General features: G+C 36.6%; 1 protein-coding gene across 1 annotated transcript in view; it reads left to right on the top strand.

Annotated features, from left to right (window-relative positions):
- Positions 1-5,353: 5,353 nt before the first annotated feature.
- LOC123704833 (leishmanolysin-like peptidase) overlaps positions 5,354-13,794 on the top strand; it is a 70,098-nt gene continuing 61,657 nt past the window's right edge. Inside the window, exon 1 of the mRNA XM_045653328.1 lies at positions 5,354-5,551. Within this exon, the coding sequence (XP_045509284.1) occupies positions 5,414-5,551 (138 nt within the window). The 5' untranslated portion in view covers positions 5,354-5,413. The remainder of the gene's footprint in view (positions 5,552-13,794) is intronic.

The following is a 13,794-nucleotide window of genomic DNA, read 5'->3' on the forward strand; positions in this document are numbered from 1 at the left end:
CACTATTCTCTATCAGTAACGCCCCATTGGCATGTATACATGCCAATGGGGCGGGCAACCATCCTTTTTTTTATAATCTCTCGCTTCTGATTAGGGATGTGTAGCTGTATATTATTATAACTTATCGAGTTTATTTATTAAGTTTATATGAACTATAGGTATTATTGTGGAGTGTTTATTTGTAAATATCAAAACAACTATTACCTTTAAATAAAGGGAATTGCATTAAAACTACATATTTATTTTCCAATCATTTAGTTTAATACTTGAGTTATTACAAATACTAATTATATTATGTAGGTACCTATTTAGGTCAATTACCATATTTTGATATGACATAGCGACAATTTGTATCATAAGAATATTCTAATAAAGGCACTGATTAGACTTCATCATCATCATCATCAGATTTCAAGTACCTACAGATTTTAGAGATATTTATACATTTTGGGTCTAAGCGAATTTTTATCATTACATGGACAATAAATATTAAGCTAGAACGCATACATTGTGTTTGTGACGATAAAATAAAAAATAATGAAAAATCAACAATTGTATATAATTATTATGCTCATTAATAGCCTTGTACTTATTTGATTATAATATTGGTAGATATCTACTCGATAAAATATTTTTACAACTTTCCGCACTTAACAACACGGCACGCGCTTACGACGTCACCAGTCCGACATCTATTCATGTCAATGGCGCAGAAGGGATTGCATATCGATACTGTGCTAGGGATGCGCATGATTGGCGAAAAGGAAAATATTCAAATCAACAATATCCACAATATAGACAATATGGTATTATACCAAAGAATGTAGTATTTACCTTTTTTCTCAGTGACTAAGCTTATATATTTTTTTTGTAGTTATTACAAAAATTAAGCGAATTAGAGTAATTTCGTTGAAATTTTAATGAAGTTACTTGAATATTACACTACATCACTAGTAGGCACGTATACATGTCATTGGCGCGAGAGAACATGCTTTTTTAGCCATTAATTAAGTTATTTTTTGTCATCAAATATTTGAATAACTACTTGGCAATTTTGTTTACTGTGTACAATTATGTAATAACTGGGGATTCAGTTCATAAACTGTATAAATAAAACACGTAAAAGTAAGGCCGTGCGCAGACGACAGACTATCCGTGACGCACTTTTTAGTCTGTCAAAATAGAACCTATGAAATTATATGCAGTAACGCACACGACGCGCAAAAAGTCCGGCGCACAAAAAATCCGTGTAATTCGGGCAGATCGCACCGCGCCGCATCGCGCCGCTCCGCACAAAAAGTCTGTGAAAAAAATAGAACGTTAGCTTCAACAAGCGCTAACGCAGACGGCGCACACTTTAGTCGGCAATCTGCAATTGCTAGGGACGTACGCACGCGATCTATTATCATGCCAGAGGTCGATGTAAATAAGTTAATTCAAGAAATTCAATTATAAATTTTTATGTTTTTTTATTTTCCCTAATTAATAAAAGAAAATCTTTGTTCATAATGTTTTGGACTTTGGTTTAAATAATAAGTAGGTACCTCAGAAACCTATTTGTCATTTGAATAATAAAAAACTTAGTTTGTTGTTGTTTATAATAAATAATATAATTATGATTATATAAATATGTATATTTTATTTACTTACCTGAGTGTCACAGACAGCCTTTCTTCTGGACCAATGCACCTCCTCATTGTTGTTTCTGAATGAGTCAAAGCAGGTCTCAAAATAAATAGCAACTCATCAAATGTAGTAACAGACATTTTATAAAATTTGAAAAAAATTGCCGGATGTTGTTTCAGAATCGAATGTTTAGTATGGAACTGTCCCTTCAGTAATCTTTCCGAAAGTATAGGATGTACCCAAAATTCTCTATTTCTTCTTCTTTTTCTGTACTTCATGTACAAAATAATACTTCGCGATCTCTGCACGATTTCCATAGCGTCTACGTCCCTACAGCTCTGCCGACAAAATGATCGAAGATGTGCGTCGTGTGCGTTGAGTCTGTGAAAAATCCGCGACCGACTTTTTGCGCGTCATGCAGACTTTTTGTGCGCCGCAGACTCGATCGCACAAAAAGTGTGCCGTCTGCGCCGGGCCTTAAGGTTTAATATGTTTATTTTGTATTTATCTATGATCTGTTTCTTGGCATGTATAGGTGTCGTTGGCGCACAGGGCACGATTGCGCATGACATCTATAGATGTCATTGGCGTTCAAAAGGTTAACAAAGTGACAAGAATTTTATGTCTTGAAATTAGTAAGGTACAAAATAAATATACAGTAGTTGATATTATAAGTAAAAAGGTATAGATAGGTTACCAACACAACATTCGATCTTCAAACGGCACACTAACGCACACACGAATAGATGTCAAAGTGAGATGGCATGATTCAACTGTCGCGAGCGAAAAAGAGACAACTTATTATAATGTGGCTAATTGGCCACATTTCGTGTCACTACCGGGTAAATTATCTATCTAGACCTTTTTCTTATGTCATTGATATATTATTATATAAAATGATTAATATAATGTATAAGTTACTTTTTAAAATTAGTTGTGTATTCTTGTTTTTTTATAAATGGTTGTATATTATATATTTATTATTTAGTGTAAATATGGTTATGGTTTAATAAATTTTTTAGTTAATTGCTGTTGTTTTATTTTACATTATTATGTAGCTATTTTCACAAACTCACATTATTTTATAAGATTTGTAAGATATACATATTATAGTATAGTAATAGGTGAACAAAAATCTTTATAGTATACACCTTAGTATGCCAAAAATTACTCGTACGGCCGGCGTACGGAAGAGTATGAGTGAGATGAAACTTGGCACAATCTTGAACTATCTTAACTCAAAATTCCATGAAAATCTGTACAGCGTGCAGTGGTCCAACCGTGTAAACAATACATTACTTTCACTTTTATATTTTAGAATAGAATAGAATAAGAATTTATTCGCTGTAAAAATCAAACACATAGAAACAAAAAAAAAAAATACACACTTTTTTTTTACTAGCTGTGCATCGCGGTTTTACCCGCATTGCTCAGCTCCTATTGGTCTTAGCGTGATGATAGCCTATAGCATTCCTCGATAAATGAGCTATCTAACACAGAAATATTTGTTTCAAATCGGACCAGTAGTTCCAGAGATAAGCGCGTTCAAACAAACAAACAAACTCTTGTGTCTTAGATATAGCTTAACCTTCGAATAAAAATGTGTTATGTTGTTTTATATTCACAAACATAGTTATAGTGACAATCGTTTGCGTAATGCTTTTCACTTAGTATTACCTAAGTGATGCTTACGTGTACTAAATAAGTAAATAGATAGAACTTATGTTGTAACTTAAACCTATTGTATCGTGGAGACGTAAGTATGCGTATCTAGTACCAATATTTTACGTTAAAAATATATTAAAACGGTTTTTATCTACAATACAAATATGTATATTGTATATACAAACTTAAACTTGAGTGTGTGTGCGCGCGTCTGTTTGTGGGTAGGTACATACACAGATAATTTAATACCTATACGTACATATTTATATTTTTTCACGATATTATTTTGAAAAATTGTATTAAAATCATGTCTCTAAATTTAAAATTTAACGGATTAAATTGCACTATATTTTTTATAACTTGCCGCTCGTAATTAAGTTAGAATTATGTGAGAACGAATCCTTGTACTTCAAGGAATATTAAAAAAAAGCTAACGATATCGGTTCAGCCGTTCTCGAGTTTTGCGCCTAGCAACATAGGTATTATAGCCGTTAGCGATTCATTTTTATTATATAAATAACTAGCTTCGCCCCACGGTTTCACCCGCGTGGCTCCACTTCTGCCTATAACCTTCCTCGATAAATTTGCTGTCTAATACCGAAAGAATTTTTCAAATCGGACCAGTAGTTCCTGAGATTAGCGCGTTCAAACAAACAAACTCTTCAGCTTTATAATATTAAGTAAGTACATATATTATATAGATTAATCTCTCTCCACTCCCTTTCTTTCCCTTCATAGGTAAGCGTACCTATTTAAAATTATATTATGTATTTTATAATTATGTACTTAGGTACCTACATACCTTAGTAAATAATACTGCATGTGTAAATATCGTGCAATTATTTGTTTGTAAAGCCATGCAATTTCATGCTAAAATTATTGCATACGAGAGTAACTACCTACCTAAGGCCTGCCCCCCTGATAAATGTATCGACTGCTTACGTCAATCTCATACATTCATAATTTATTCTATCAAACGTTACGCTAATAGAAAGCCACTTGTCTAACCCCGAATAACATAAGGGTGTCTTATCAGAAACACGTTGTTTAAATAGTGGCATAAAGTATAAACGGAATCGGATTTTACGATATTTCTCCCTAAACAGTTTTTTGTAATACCCTCTTTTTATCCAGGTAAGACGTTCGACCGATAACGAAGTTCCTATATAATATGTATACTGTGTAGTTTTAAATAAATATATACATAACTAGTTAACTACTTACTTAAATAGTTTCAAAAACTATATGAAAATTACTATATACTATGAAATATTTATTTATTTTATTTTATTTATTGGTGGTTCAAAGCAATTTTCATCATCCATCCAATTTCAGCATCCAAGGCTGACATCCATACTAATCCATATTCCATACTACCTAATAGGTAGGTAGGTATTATAAATGCGAAAGTAACTCTGTCTGTCTGTCTGTTACTCTAATCACGCCTAAACTACTGAACCAATTTTCATGAAATTTGGTATGGAGATATTTTGATACCCGAGAAAGGATATAGGCTACTTTTTATCCCGGGAAATGACGCAATCCCGGAAATCCCACGGGAACGGGAACTATGTGTTTTTCTTTGACTGCGCGGGCGAAGCCGCGGGCGGAAACCTAGTTTACTATATGGCTTGCAATAAGTTTTTTATGTGTTCAATGAAGTAAGTAGGAAGCTAAATTATGTTTTATAAATATACTTCCTGTATACGTAATATTCGCATGAATCGTGCATGTATCATAATATGAATCAATCTTCACAAATCAACCATTATCACTAAAACTCTTTCATTTTTAATCAAAGTAAAAATTTATTACAGTACGTTGACCGACAAGTAAAAAATGCATCAAAAATTTACCTGCAAAAGCTTTCTTGTCGTGTTTTTTATTACACGCATCCGACTCTTTCTAACTACACATTTTTAGAATATGTAAGAGAGAGATAGCACATTAGTACAACTGAGAGTACCTGTCATTTGACAGCTGACATGAGTGAAGTCGGTGACAACCGACGTGAGTATTGATAATTTCATTCTGAATTTTAGTTTCATCGTGAGTTAACTGATGGTCGCACGTATGTTTTAATTTTAAAATGTAAACAAATGTTTTCGTGATCGCTACCGAAATGTCGAAAATGTATGTGTATGTGTGTGTCTGTGCCGTTTTGTTAGTGAACTGTGTTTATTCGTATACACATGAAAATGAATATGTTACCGATCACCACCATACACATTGTACACACGAACACCCGAAGGAGGATCAAGTAAGTAATTAATTCGATTATATTTTGTATAACAATCCTTTGAATAGGTGCTGGTTGAAAAGAAAAAAAGGGACACGAAGTTCGAAATTCAAATGTGAATTTCTAGTTTCTACAGACGAAAATTGCAATTTGCATGTTCTTTTTTGATTTTGGTTAGGTTGCTATAACATAAGCAAACTTAACTTCATAATAAAACCAATTCAGATTAGATTTTAGCACATTAGTCATTTGCGAAAAAATTAATCGCATTTACTGCTCGGTAATATTTGAGGTGTCTGGTTTACTTCTAAAAGTATTCAAATATAGTTTGTGTTTCATTGTGCTTACGTGCACAAAGATACATGATTGATAGATAAATAATTATGCAATGTTGCAGTTTGCACGATCTCTGTACATATGAATAGGATTTGTTTTCAAATATCACAAGGATATGATAGAAGTAAGAACATGTTTATAATCTTATTCATAACTTGATTCTTAAGTACGTTGTACATGAGTTACCTATATTTTAATAAAATTACAGAAAAATACTTAATTAATTAAAACAGCCTTCGGCATGATATTTATTTAATAGTAATTAATTCCAACTTTATTTACGATGTCGTACAGTTATGTTATACGATTTTAAATCAATAAATTTTTCATGTGTCATAAAAAAAAAAACTTAAGGACAAGGCTGTATGGCTTTGAGCCTTTGCCCAATTTTTGGTGCACTGTTAAATTGACTCATAATAAACAGGGTGTCCCTATACCATAACAAGCAACCCGCCCAGCTTTGCTACCAGCACGTGACCTATTGTTTAAGATTATGTTTTCATCACAGGTTTTCATAGACAAAATGCCCACATTAACGAAGTGGTATATGCCGGCTGCGCGAAGCTAGAGAAGAAAACATGGATTTTCAGGAAAAATTTAGCAAATTTTTTTGATGTAATTTTGTTGTTTAAAAATTTTTTACGTGATCAGTGTATGCAAAACTACAAGTCCCTTCGCGCTTAGTTTACCAATTATAGTGGGACACCCTGTAGATTACAATTTTTAGCGCGAATTTCAAGAAATATTTTCTCGACGTTTAGAAATTCTCTGACTAAAAGTTATGTAGTTAGATATTCCGTGATATATGTAACGTCGCTTCGCTTCATAATTTAACGCTTTCTAACTACCGTGTATTTGGTAATTAATTTTGCGTGTTTTCTATGCAGTTTTAGTTTTATCTCCCAAGTGACGAATTTTATTTCGCGATCCGCGAGTCCTTCGATTTTTGAAGCATTTTCTGTTATGAACATTGAGCTATTAGTATCTCAATGTTATGAATGTACCTATAAATTATGGCTAATTTGGATTAGGTATGGTTTTTATGTGCATTAATAATTTAGTGCTAAATCATGATAATTTTCATAAATACTCCGGTATTTTGTTAAATATTTCGATGCAGGTTTTGTACAATACACACATAAGAGTAGGTAGGTACTCATTAAATCAAACGATGAAGTACCTAAATCGAAATAAGTAAAACTCTTTGTACAACTGTATAGAAAAACAATCAACGTAGAAAATGATTCTTAAAAATTATTGTCCGTAATTAAAAGAATTAGCGATCCCAATAGCGCGTGTTACTTTTCTCTTTAAATCGATATTTAATACAAGTAGGGGTCTCACAGCGTATTTAATTACAATAATAACCTTGTATAAAATAAATTAAATTATTTAACTACCTACGATTCGATAATTTTGAATTTGTTCATGTCATATTTCAATATACGCATATTATATATAGATCGCAAAATAAAATCTTAAAAATGCACAAGAAACACTGAAAACATATCAACTTATTAGGTACCAACTTTACCTAAAAGCACAGACTACTTAATACTTAATAGTAATTAGTAGCTTACGCTCTACAAGCAAAAAGTACAAGTTAATATATTTTTAATGAAAAATCAAAATAAAAATTAGGATTGCTAGAAAAAAATATGATAAAGTGAAGTCGTGAACATTGTCTAGTCAATTTATAATTAGTCTAGACGTTAAAATGGGAGCGTGTCTCTTTTTAATATAAAATTAATTTAGAAGCGGTTGTATGTCTATTCTGTGCGAAATTATTAATTAACTGTATTGCATAATTGTTGCTCATTAAATTAAAAAAAAAATGACTTTAATAAATACATCGTTTTCTTTTCTAAGTTTTAGTGTCAATAAATAAAGAACGTATCTTTCTGCATGAAGATTATTTGTATGCGGAAAATTGCATGACAGATTTGGCCACTACGATTCTGAACTATTGCAATGATTTATCAAACATATTGTTCTAATATTTTTTTTATCTATGTATATCGGCTACACAATTACACATACCGTGTTCCCGCAGCACAATGCGGGCTTGTCGAGTGTGTTCCATCACTTCCATCGCGATACGTGCAGTGGAGCGCGGAAGAGAGGCTTTAGAAATAGTATCAGAGATGTCACTAATATCCAAATCTATTTATTACTCTATTTTGTCTATGCTTGTGTCTACCGAGCGCACAGCGGAGACCAGGAGACTATCAGGCTCACAGAGTACCTAAGTGAGGCGGCGGATGCTGCTCAACACAAATTCCCTTCCGCTCAGCTAGTGCTACTGGGGGATTTCAATGCCCACCACCAGGAGTGGCTATTCCCGTACCAGAGCACTGATCTCGCTGGGAGAGAGACGCGTAAGCTCGCTATAGCGTTAAATCTCACCCAGCTGGTCCAAGGAGCGACGCGGGTTCCTGATGTTGAGAGCCATACAGCCAATTGCTTGGACCTTCTGCTGACAACAGATCCGGACCGTTACTCGGTTGCGATTTCCGCGCCGCTTGGCAGCTCCGATCACTGTCTGGTGAAGTCTGTATCTGTCTACTCGCCGCCCGATCCCAGTCCCAGGGGCTCTCGGCGCGTGTGGCGATACAAGTCAGCAGATTGGGACGAGATGCGTTCCTTCTTTGCGTCTTATCCCTGGCGGTCTGTTTGCTTTTCTTCCGAAGACCCTTCGACCTGTGCGGATGCTGTGACAGATGTGCTGCGGCAGGGAATGGAGTACTATATTCCATTCTCCGATGTAGCCACGTCCAGTAAAGCTCAGCCCTGGTTCAGAGCCGAGTGCAAACGCGCTGAAGCGCTTAAGCATGAGGCATATCTGGCTTGGACTGATGCTCGACACCGCAAGGCCAAGGACGTATCAGAGAAGAAGAAAGCCTTTAACCGGGCCGCCAAGTCCTGCAAGAAAGCTCTACGGAAAGCTCGATTTGACCACGTTAGCCGTATAGGGAACAAACTGGCTTCTTACCCCTCCGGTAGTAAAGCGTTTTGGTCCCTGGCAAAGTCGGTTGAATCGAATTTCTGCCGCCCCTCACTTCCTCCACTGCTGAGACCGGATGGGACGCTAGCTCACACTGCCGCAGAGAAAGCGAACCTATTTGCTACTCTGTTCGCAGAAAATTCGCGTCTGGATCCTGCAAGCGCCAAACCTCCCAGTCTACCTGGTTGCGAGGCGAATATGCCGGAAATTCGCATCCGTCAGACTGAGGTTCTTAAAACGCTGCGGAATCTTGATGTGAATAAAGCTAGTGGCCCTGATGGTATTCCAGCCATAGTACTAAAAACCTGTGCGCCTGAGCTCGCTCCTGTTCTGACACGCCTCTTTCGCCTTTCGATGACGACTGGAAAAGTACCGAAATCGTGGAAGCTTGCTAATGTGCAGCCTGTGCCCAAAAAAGGCAGTCGTGCCGACCCCTCCAATTATAGGCCAATTTCAGTCACGTCCATACTCTGCAAGACTATGGAACGTGTACTGAACAGCAGGCTTATGGCACACCTAGAAGCGAACGATCTACTCAGTGACCGCCAATACGGATTTCGCCGAAATCGGTCCACTGGGGATCTTCTAGCGTGTGCTACCTATATCTGGAGCGAGGCCATAGAGAATCATGGGGAAGCACTTGCTGTCTCCCTTGATATCTCGAAAGCCTTCGACAAGGTCTGGCATGATAGCCTTATTGGCAAGCTTCCATCGTACGGTCTGCCTGCTGGTTTCTGCGCATGGATCACAGATTTTCTGAGAGACCGGTCGATACGAGTAGTCGTCGACGGCTGCTCGTCCGACCAATTGGCTATAAACGCCGGGGTCCCTCAGGGATCAGTTCTCTCCGCAACACTATTCCTGCTACACATTAACGATCTGCTGAAACCCGGTATCTATGGGTACGCAGACGATAGCACTGTTGTGGAGAGATACGTATCCAACGCGCGTGCTAGTACGGCACAAATCCAGTCTCTGCGGGAGGCGATGGTCGATCGCTTGAACTTGTCCTTACAGGCAGTCTCCGATTGGGGCGAGGCCAATCTGGTCAAGTTCAATGCGACTAAGACCCAGGCGTGTCTATTTTCCGCTAAACGGAGTCCTTTCAACCTGACTCCGTCTTTCCAAGGTGTATCTGTGCCGATAACTGACCACCTCGAGCTTCTTGGTATCACCTTAACGCCTACTCTTAATTTTGGTTCATACATCGAATCAAAAGCCCAAGTAGCCTCAAAAAAGCTTGGTATTCTGGCGAAGGTGAGACAGTATTTCAGTCCGGGACAGTTGCTCAATCTCTATCAAGCACAAGTCCGTTCGTGCATTGAATACTGTTCTCACCTCTGGGATGGATCAGCCAAGTACCAGCTGGAGGCGCTTGAGGCGATAGAGAGGCGTGCCAAGAGGCTAATAAACGACGATGAGCTAGTAGGCAAAAAACTCCAGAGCCTCGCCCATCGTCGCAGAGTGGCAAGTTTATCGGTATTTTATCGGATACACTTTGGTGAGTGCGCTGCGGAATTGCACGATCTAATTCCGCCATCCCCGTTTTTCCATCGTTCGTCGAGGCGCACAGACTCTAGGCACCGCCATATGGTGGACGTTCCATGTACCCGGACAAAGCGGTTCGGATCGACATTCTTCATTCGAACCGCGAGGGACTGGAACATGCTTCCTGAGTCTGTGTTCCCCGACGAGTACAATATGGAGGTCTTCAAGAAAAGAGTGAACAGGTACCTTCTAGGAAAGCGCGCTCCATCTTAGGCCACATCTCAGCTTTCCATCAGGCGAGATAGTGGTCAAGCGCTTTCCTATCAAACAATAAAAAAAAAAAAAAAAAAAAAGCGGCTTCGCCCGTGGTACATTTTTAAGTTTTCTCTCCATAAGAACCATCCTCGTTCTTCAAGAAATGTAATAAAAAAAGAATTAACGAAATCGGTTCAGTTGTTCTCGAGTTATGCGCTTACCAACAAATTTTGCGATTCATTTTTATATTATAGATACATTACTCTGTATATATGTTCGAAATATCGTATAATGGACCCTCTTCACAATGCATCAGCAATATTGCTTTTTTAATGAAATTGAAAATTGATTTTCTTTCTCTCTCTAATTTTAAGTTAAATTATACCATAGACACTATTATACCTACTATGTTATGTTAAAAGCACATAAAGTAATGTAATTACAATCATGCAAAGCAGTCTACATGCTCAATGCTCATATACCGCACAAATATTCTCTCCCGCGCAGAAAGCGATGCCGTTGCCATGACAACGTTTGCGTTTCCACAGTTTACCTGCGTTGCCCCGCTCCTGTTGGTTTTAGCGTGATGATATATAGCCTATAGACTTCCTTGATAAATGGACTATCTAACACCGAAATAATTTTTCAAATCGGACCAGTAGTTCCTGAGATTAGCGCGTTCCAACAAACAAACAAACTCTTCAGCTTTATAATACCAGTATAGATACCATATAGTCAATATGTAGTGATAATAATTAAAATGTTATTAGAATTATTTTCAATGGAAAATCGATTGTAAAATGCGAGGGTTGGTTTGTGTCATTGCGTTTTACGAAGGGTTAACTTTTGGGGTAGAAAAAGGGGTGACTTTACGTAGCGGGCTTTTCCAAAGCTAATTTTTCATTTATAATTATTTCTTTACTAGCTTTTCGCCCGCGTCTTCGCCCGCGTTTTCAAAGGAAAACCCGTATAGTTAACTAATCTACCAAGAAGCTTATAAAAGTGTAATAATAATATTTCATCATTCAAGCATCTTGCTTTTAATTGATACACTCGTCAATTAAACTACGTACCTACTGACCTGGAACGACCTATATAAACATAGATATTCATACTACAGTAACCTAGATTCTACACAAGCGCAGATTAATTCAATATAATAAAAAAAAACTCATGAAACTCATGTGCATATATGTAGGTATTGTCACCGATACTAGATAAGTGTACAAAGTTTGAATTAAATCTGTCCGTTTAAAGTGAGTCAAAATCGAGTAAAGAAGTCGGTTACATACAAACATACAGGTGAAGCTAATAAAAGCGTGTTAAAATCCATTTTTTTTCCTACATGCTCGCCGTATAAAGCTGAAGAGTTTGTTATTTTGAACACGCTAATCTCAGGAACTACTGGTCCTATTTGAAAAATTCTTTCAATGTAGATAGTCTATTTATAGAGGAAGGCTAAGGTAGGCAAATGTATCATCACTCTAAGACTAATAAGTGTGAAGCAATGCGGGTATTACCGCGAGGCACATATAGTTATACTAGCTGCTCCGCGCGGTTTCACCCCCGTGGCTCCACTCCTGTTGCCCGTAGCGTGATGAAATATAGCCTGTAACCTTCCTCGATAAATGGGCTATCTAACAGCGAAAAAATTTTTCAAATCGGACCAGTAGTTCCCGAGATTAGTGCGTTCAAACAAACAAACAAACAAACAAACAAACAAACAAACAAACAAACAAACTCTTCAGCTTTATAATATTAGTATATAGTTATATATATAAAACTGTAGATAAAAACTATATATCCATACTAATATTATAAATGCGAAAGTAACTCTGTCTGTCTGTTACTCAATCACGCCTTATCTTAACTACTGAACCAATTTGCATGAAATTTGGTATAGAGATATTTTGCTACCCGAGAAAGGACATAGGCTTATTACCCCGGGACATAGGATAGGTTTTATCCCGGAAATCGCACGGGAACGGGAGCTATGCGGGTTTTTCTTTGACTGCGCGGACGAAGCCGCGGGTGGAAAGCTAGTGTAATATAAATAAGTAACTAACTATGTACTATGTGATACGTAAGTTAGTTTACTTTTAAGGTACACTACCGCGTTCTATGGTTTAAAGCCAGTTATGTTAAATAATAATGTTAATGAACACATTGTTTATGATTTAATCATATAACTGTGCGACGGTTGTTTACCAACTTTGTTAAAAGGAGGTTTATGTTAATGTCACCGTAACTTTTAAAAATTGTCAGTTTAAACGCGCCTGTATATAATTATTTCACTATTAGATAGTCCATTTATCGAGGAAGGCTATAGGCTATATTATATCATCTCGCTAAGGCCTACAGGAGCGGAACAATGGGGGTAAAACTGCGGAGCACAGCTAGTATTGTAATATAAGAATTTTACGATGACAAATCCACTAGCCACACAGTATATTGTTATGCATGGTAAAGTCCGTCTGTCTGTTTTAAACCACTCTGCCGATTTGTATGAAATTTAAAAAGAACATAGTTGAAGGAACACGTTAAAACAGACTACATTTATTTTCCAAAGTAATATCCTTCTATTTGAAATATCAATAAATTTGGATCATTTTTGCCGACGGTTCGGAGTAAATCAATGTTTTTCCTGTTCTAAAAATGAAAAAAAAAAATCCTTCCAAACAAAACCTTAGATACGACGTTAATTAGAATCAAAATTATCCTTAAAGGCGTTTCGTTAAAATAATTTCCTCACAAAATTTAACATAAATTGAAATAACAAATGGCTCGAAGGGTAAAAGTTTCCTTTTGTATTTCATTTTCCCGCGTATTCCTATCGTTACATAGGGCCGATTTTTCAATCTTTGGTTAAAATTTATCCGTCCAATAAAGTATTACACGAACATTTTAAAATATCACCTGTAAACTGTCCTATACGGACAATTAGAATACATTTTTGAAATGTTAGTTTAATACGTTATTCGATGAATAAGTTTTAACCAACGATTGAAAAATCAGCCCTAAGCCTTTAAAATAAAATTCAAACAGGCCTATGTAAGTCAATGACCTATTATACTAGTAGACGCGGCATACGCCAACATCATTGCACTAAAAAACAGCGTAATTAATACATACCTACTTACTAACGCATTATCACCAATACAGTTGTTCTCTCTTTCACTCT

The sequence above is a fragment of the Colias croceus genome, chromosome 30 (genome assembly GCF_905220415.1).
Source record: "Colias croceus chromosome 30, ilColCroc2.1".
In the NCBI taxonomy this organism is placed as follows: Eukaryota; Metazoa; Arthropoda; class Insecta; order Lepidoptera; family Pieridae; genus Colias; species Colias croceus.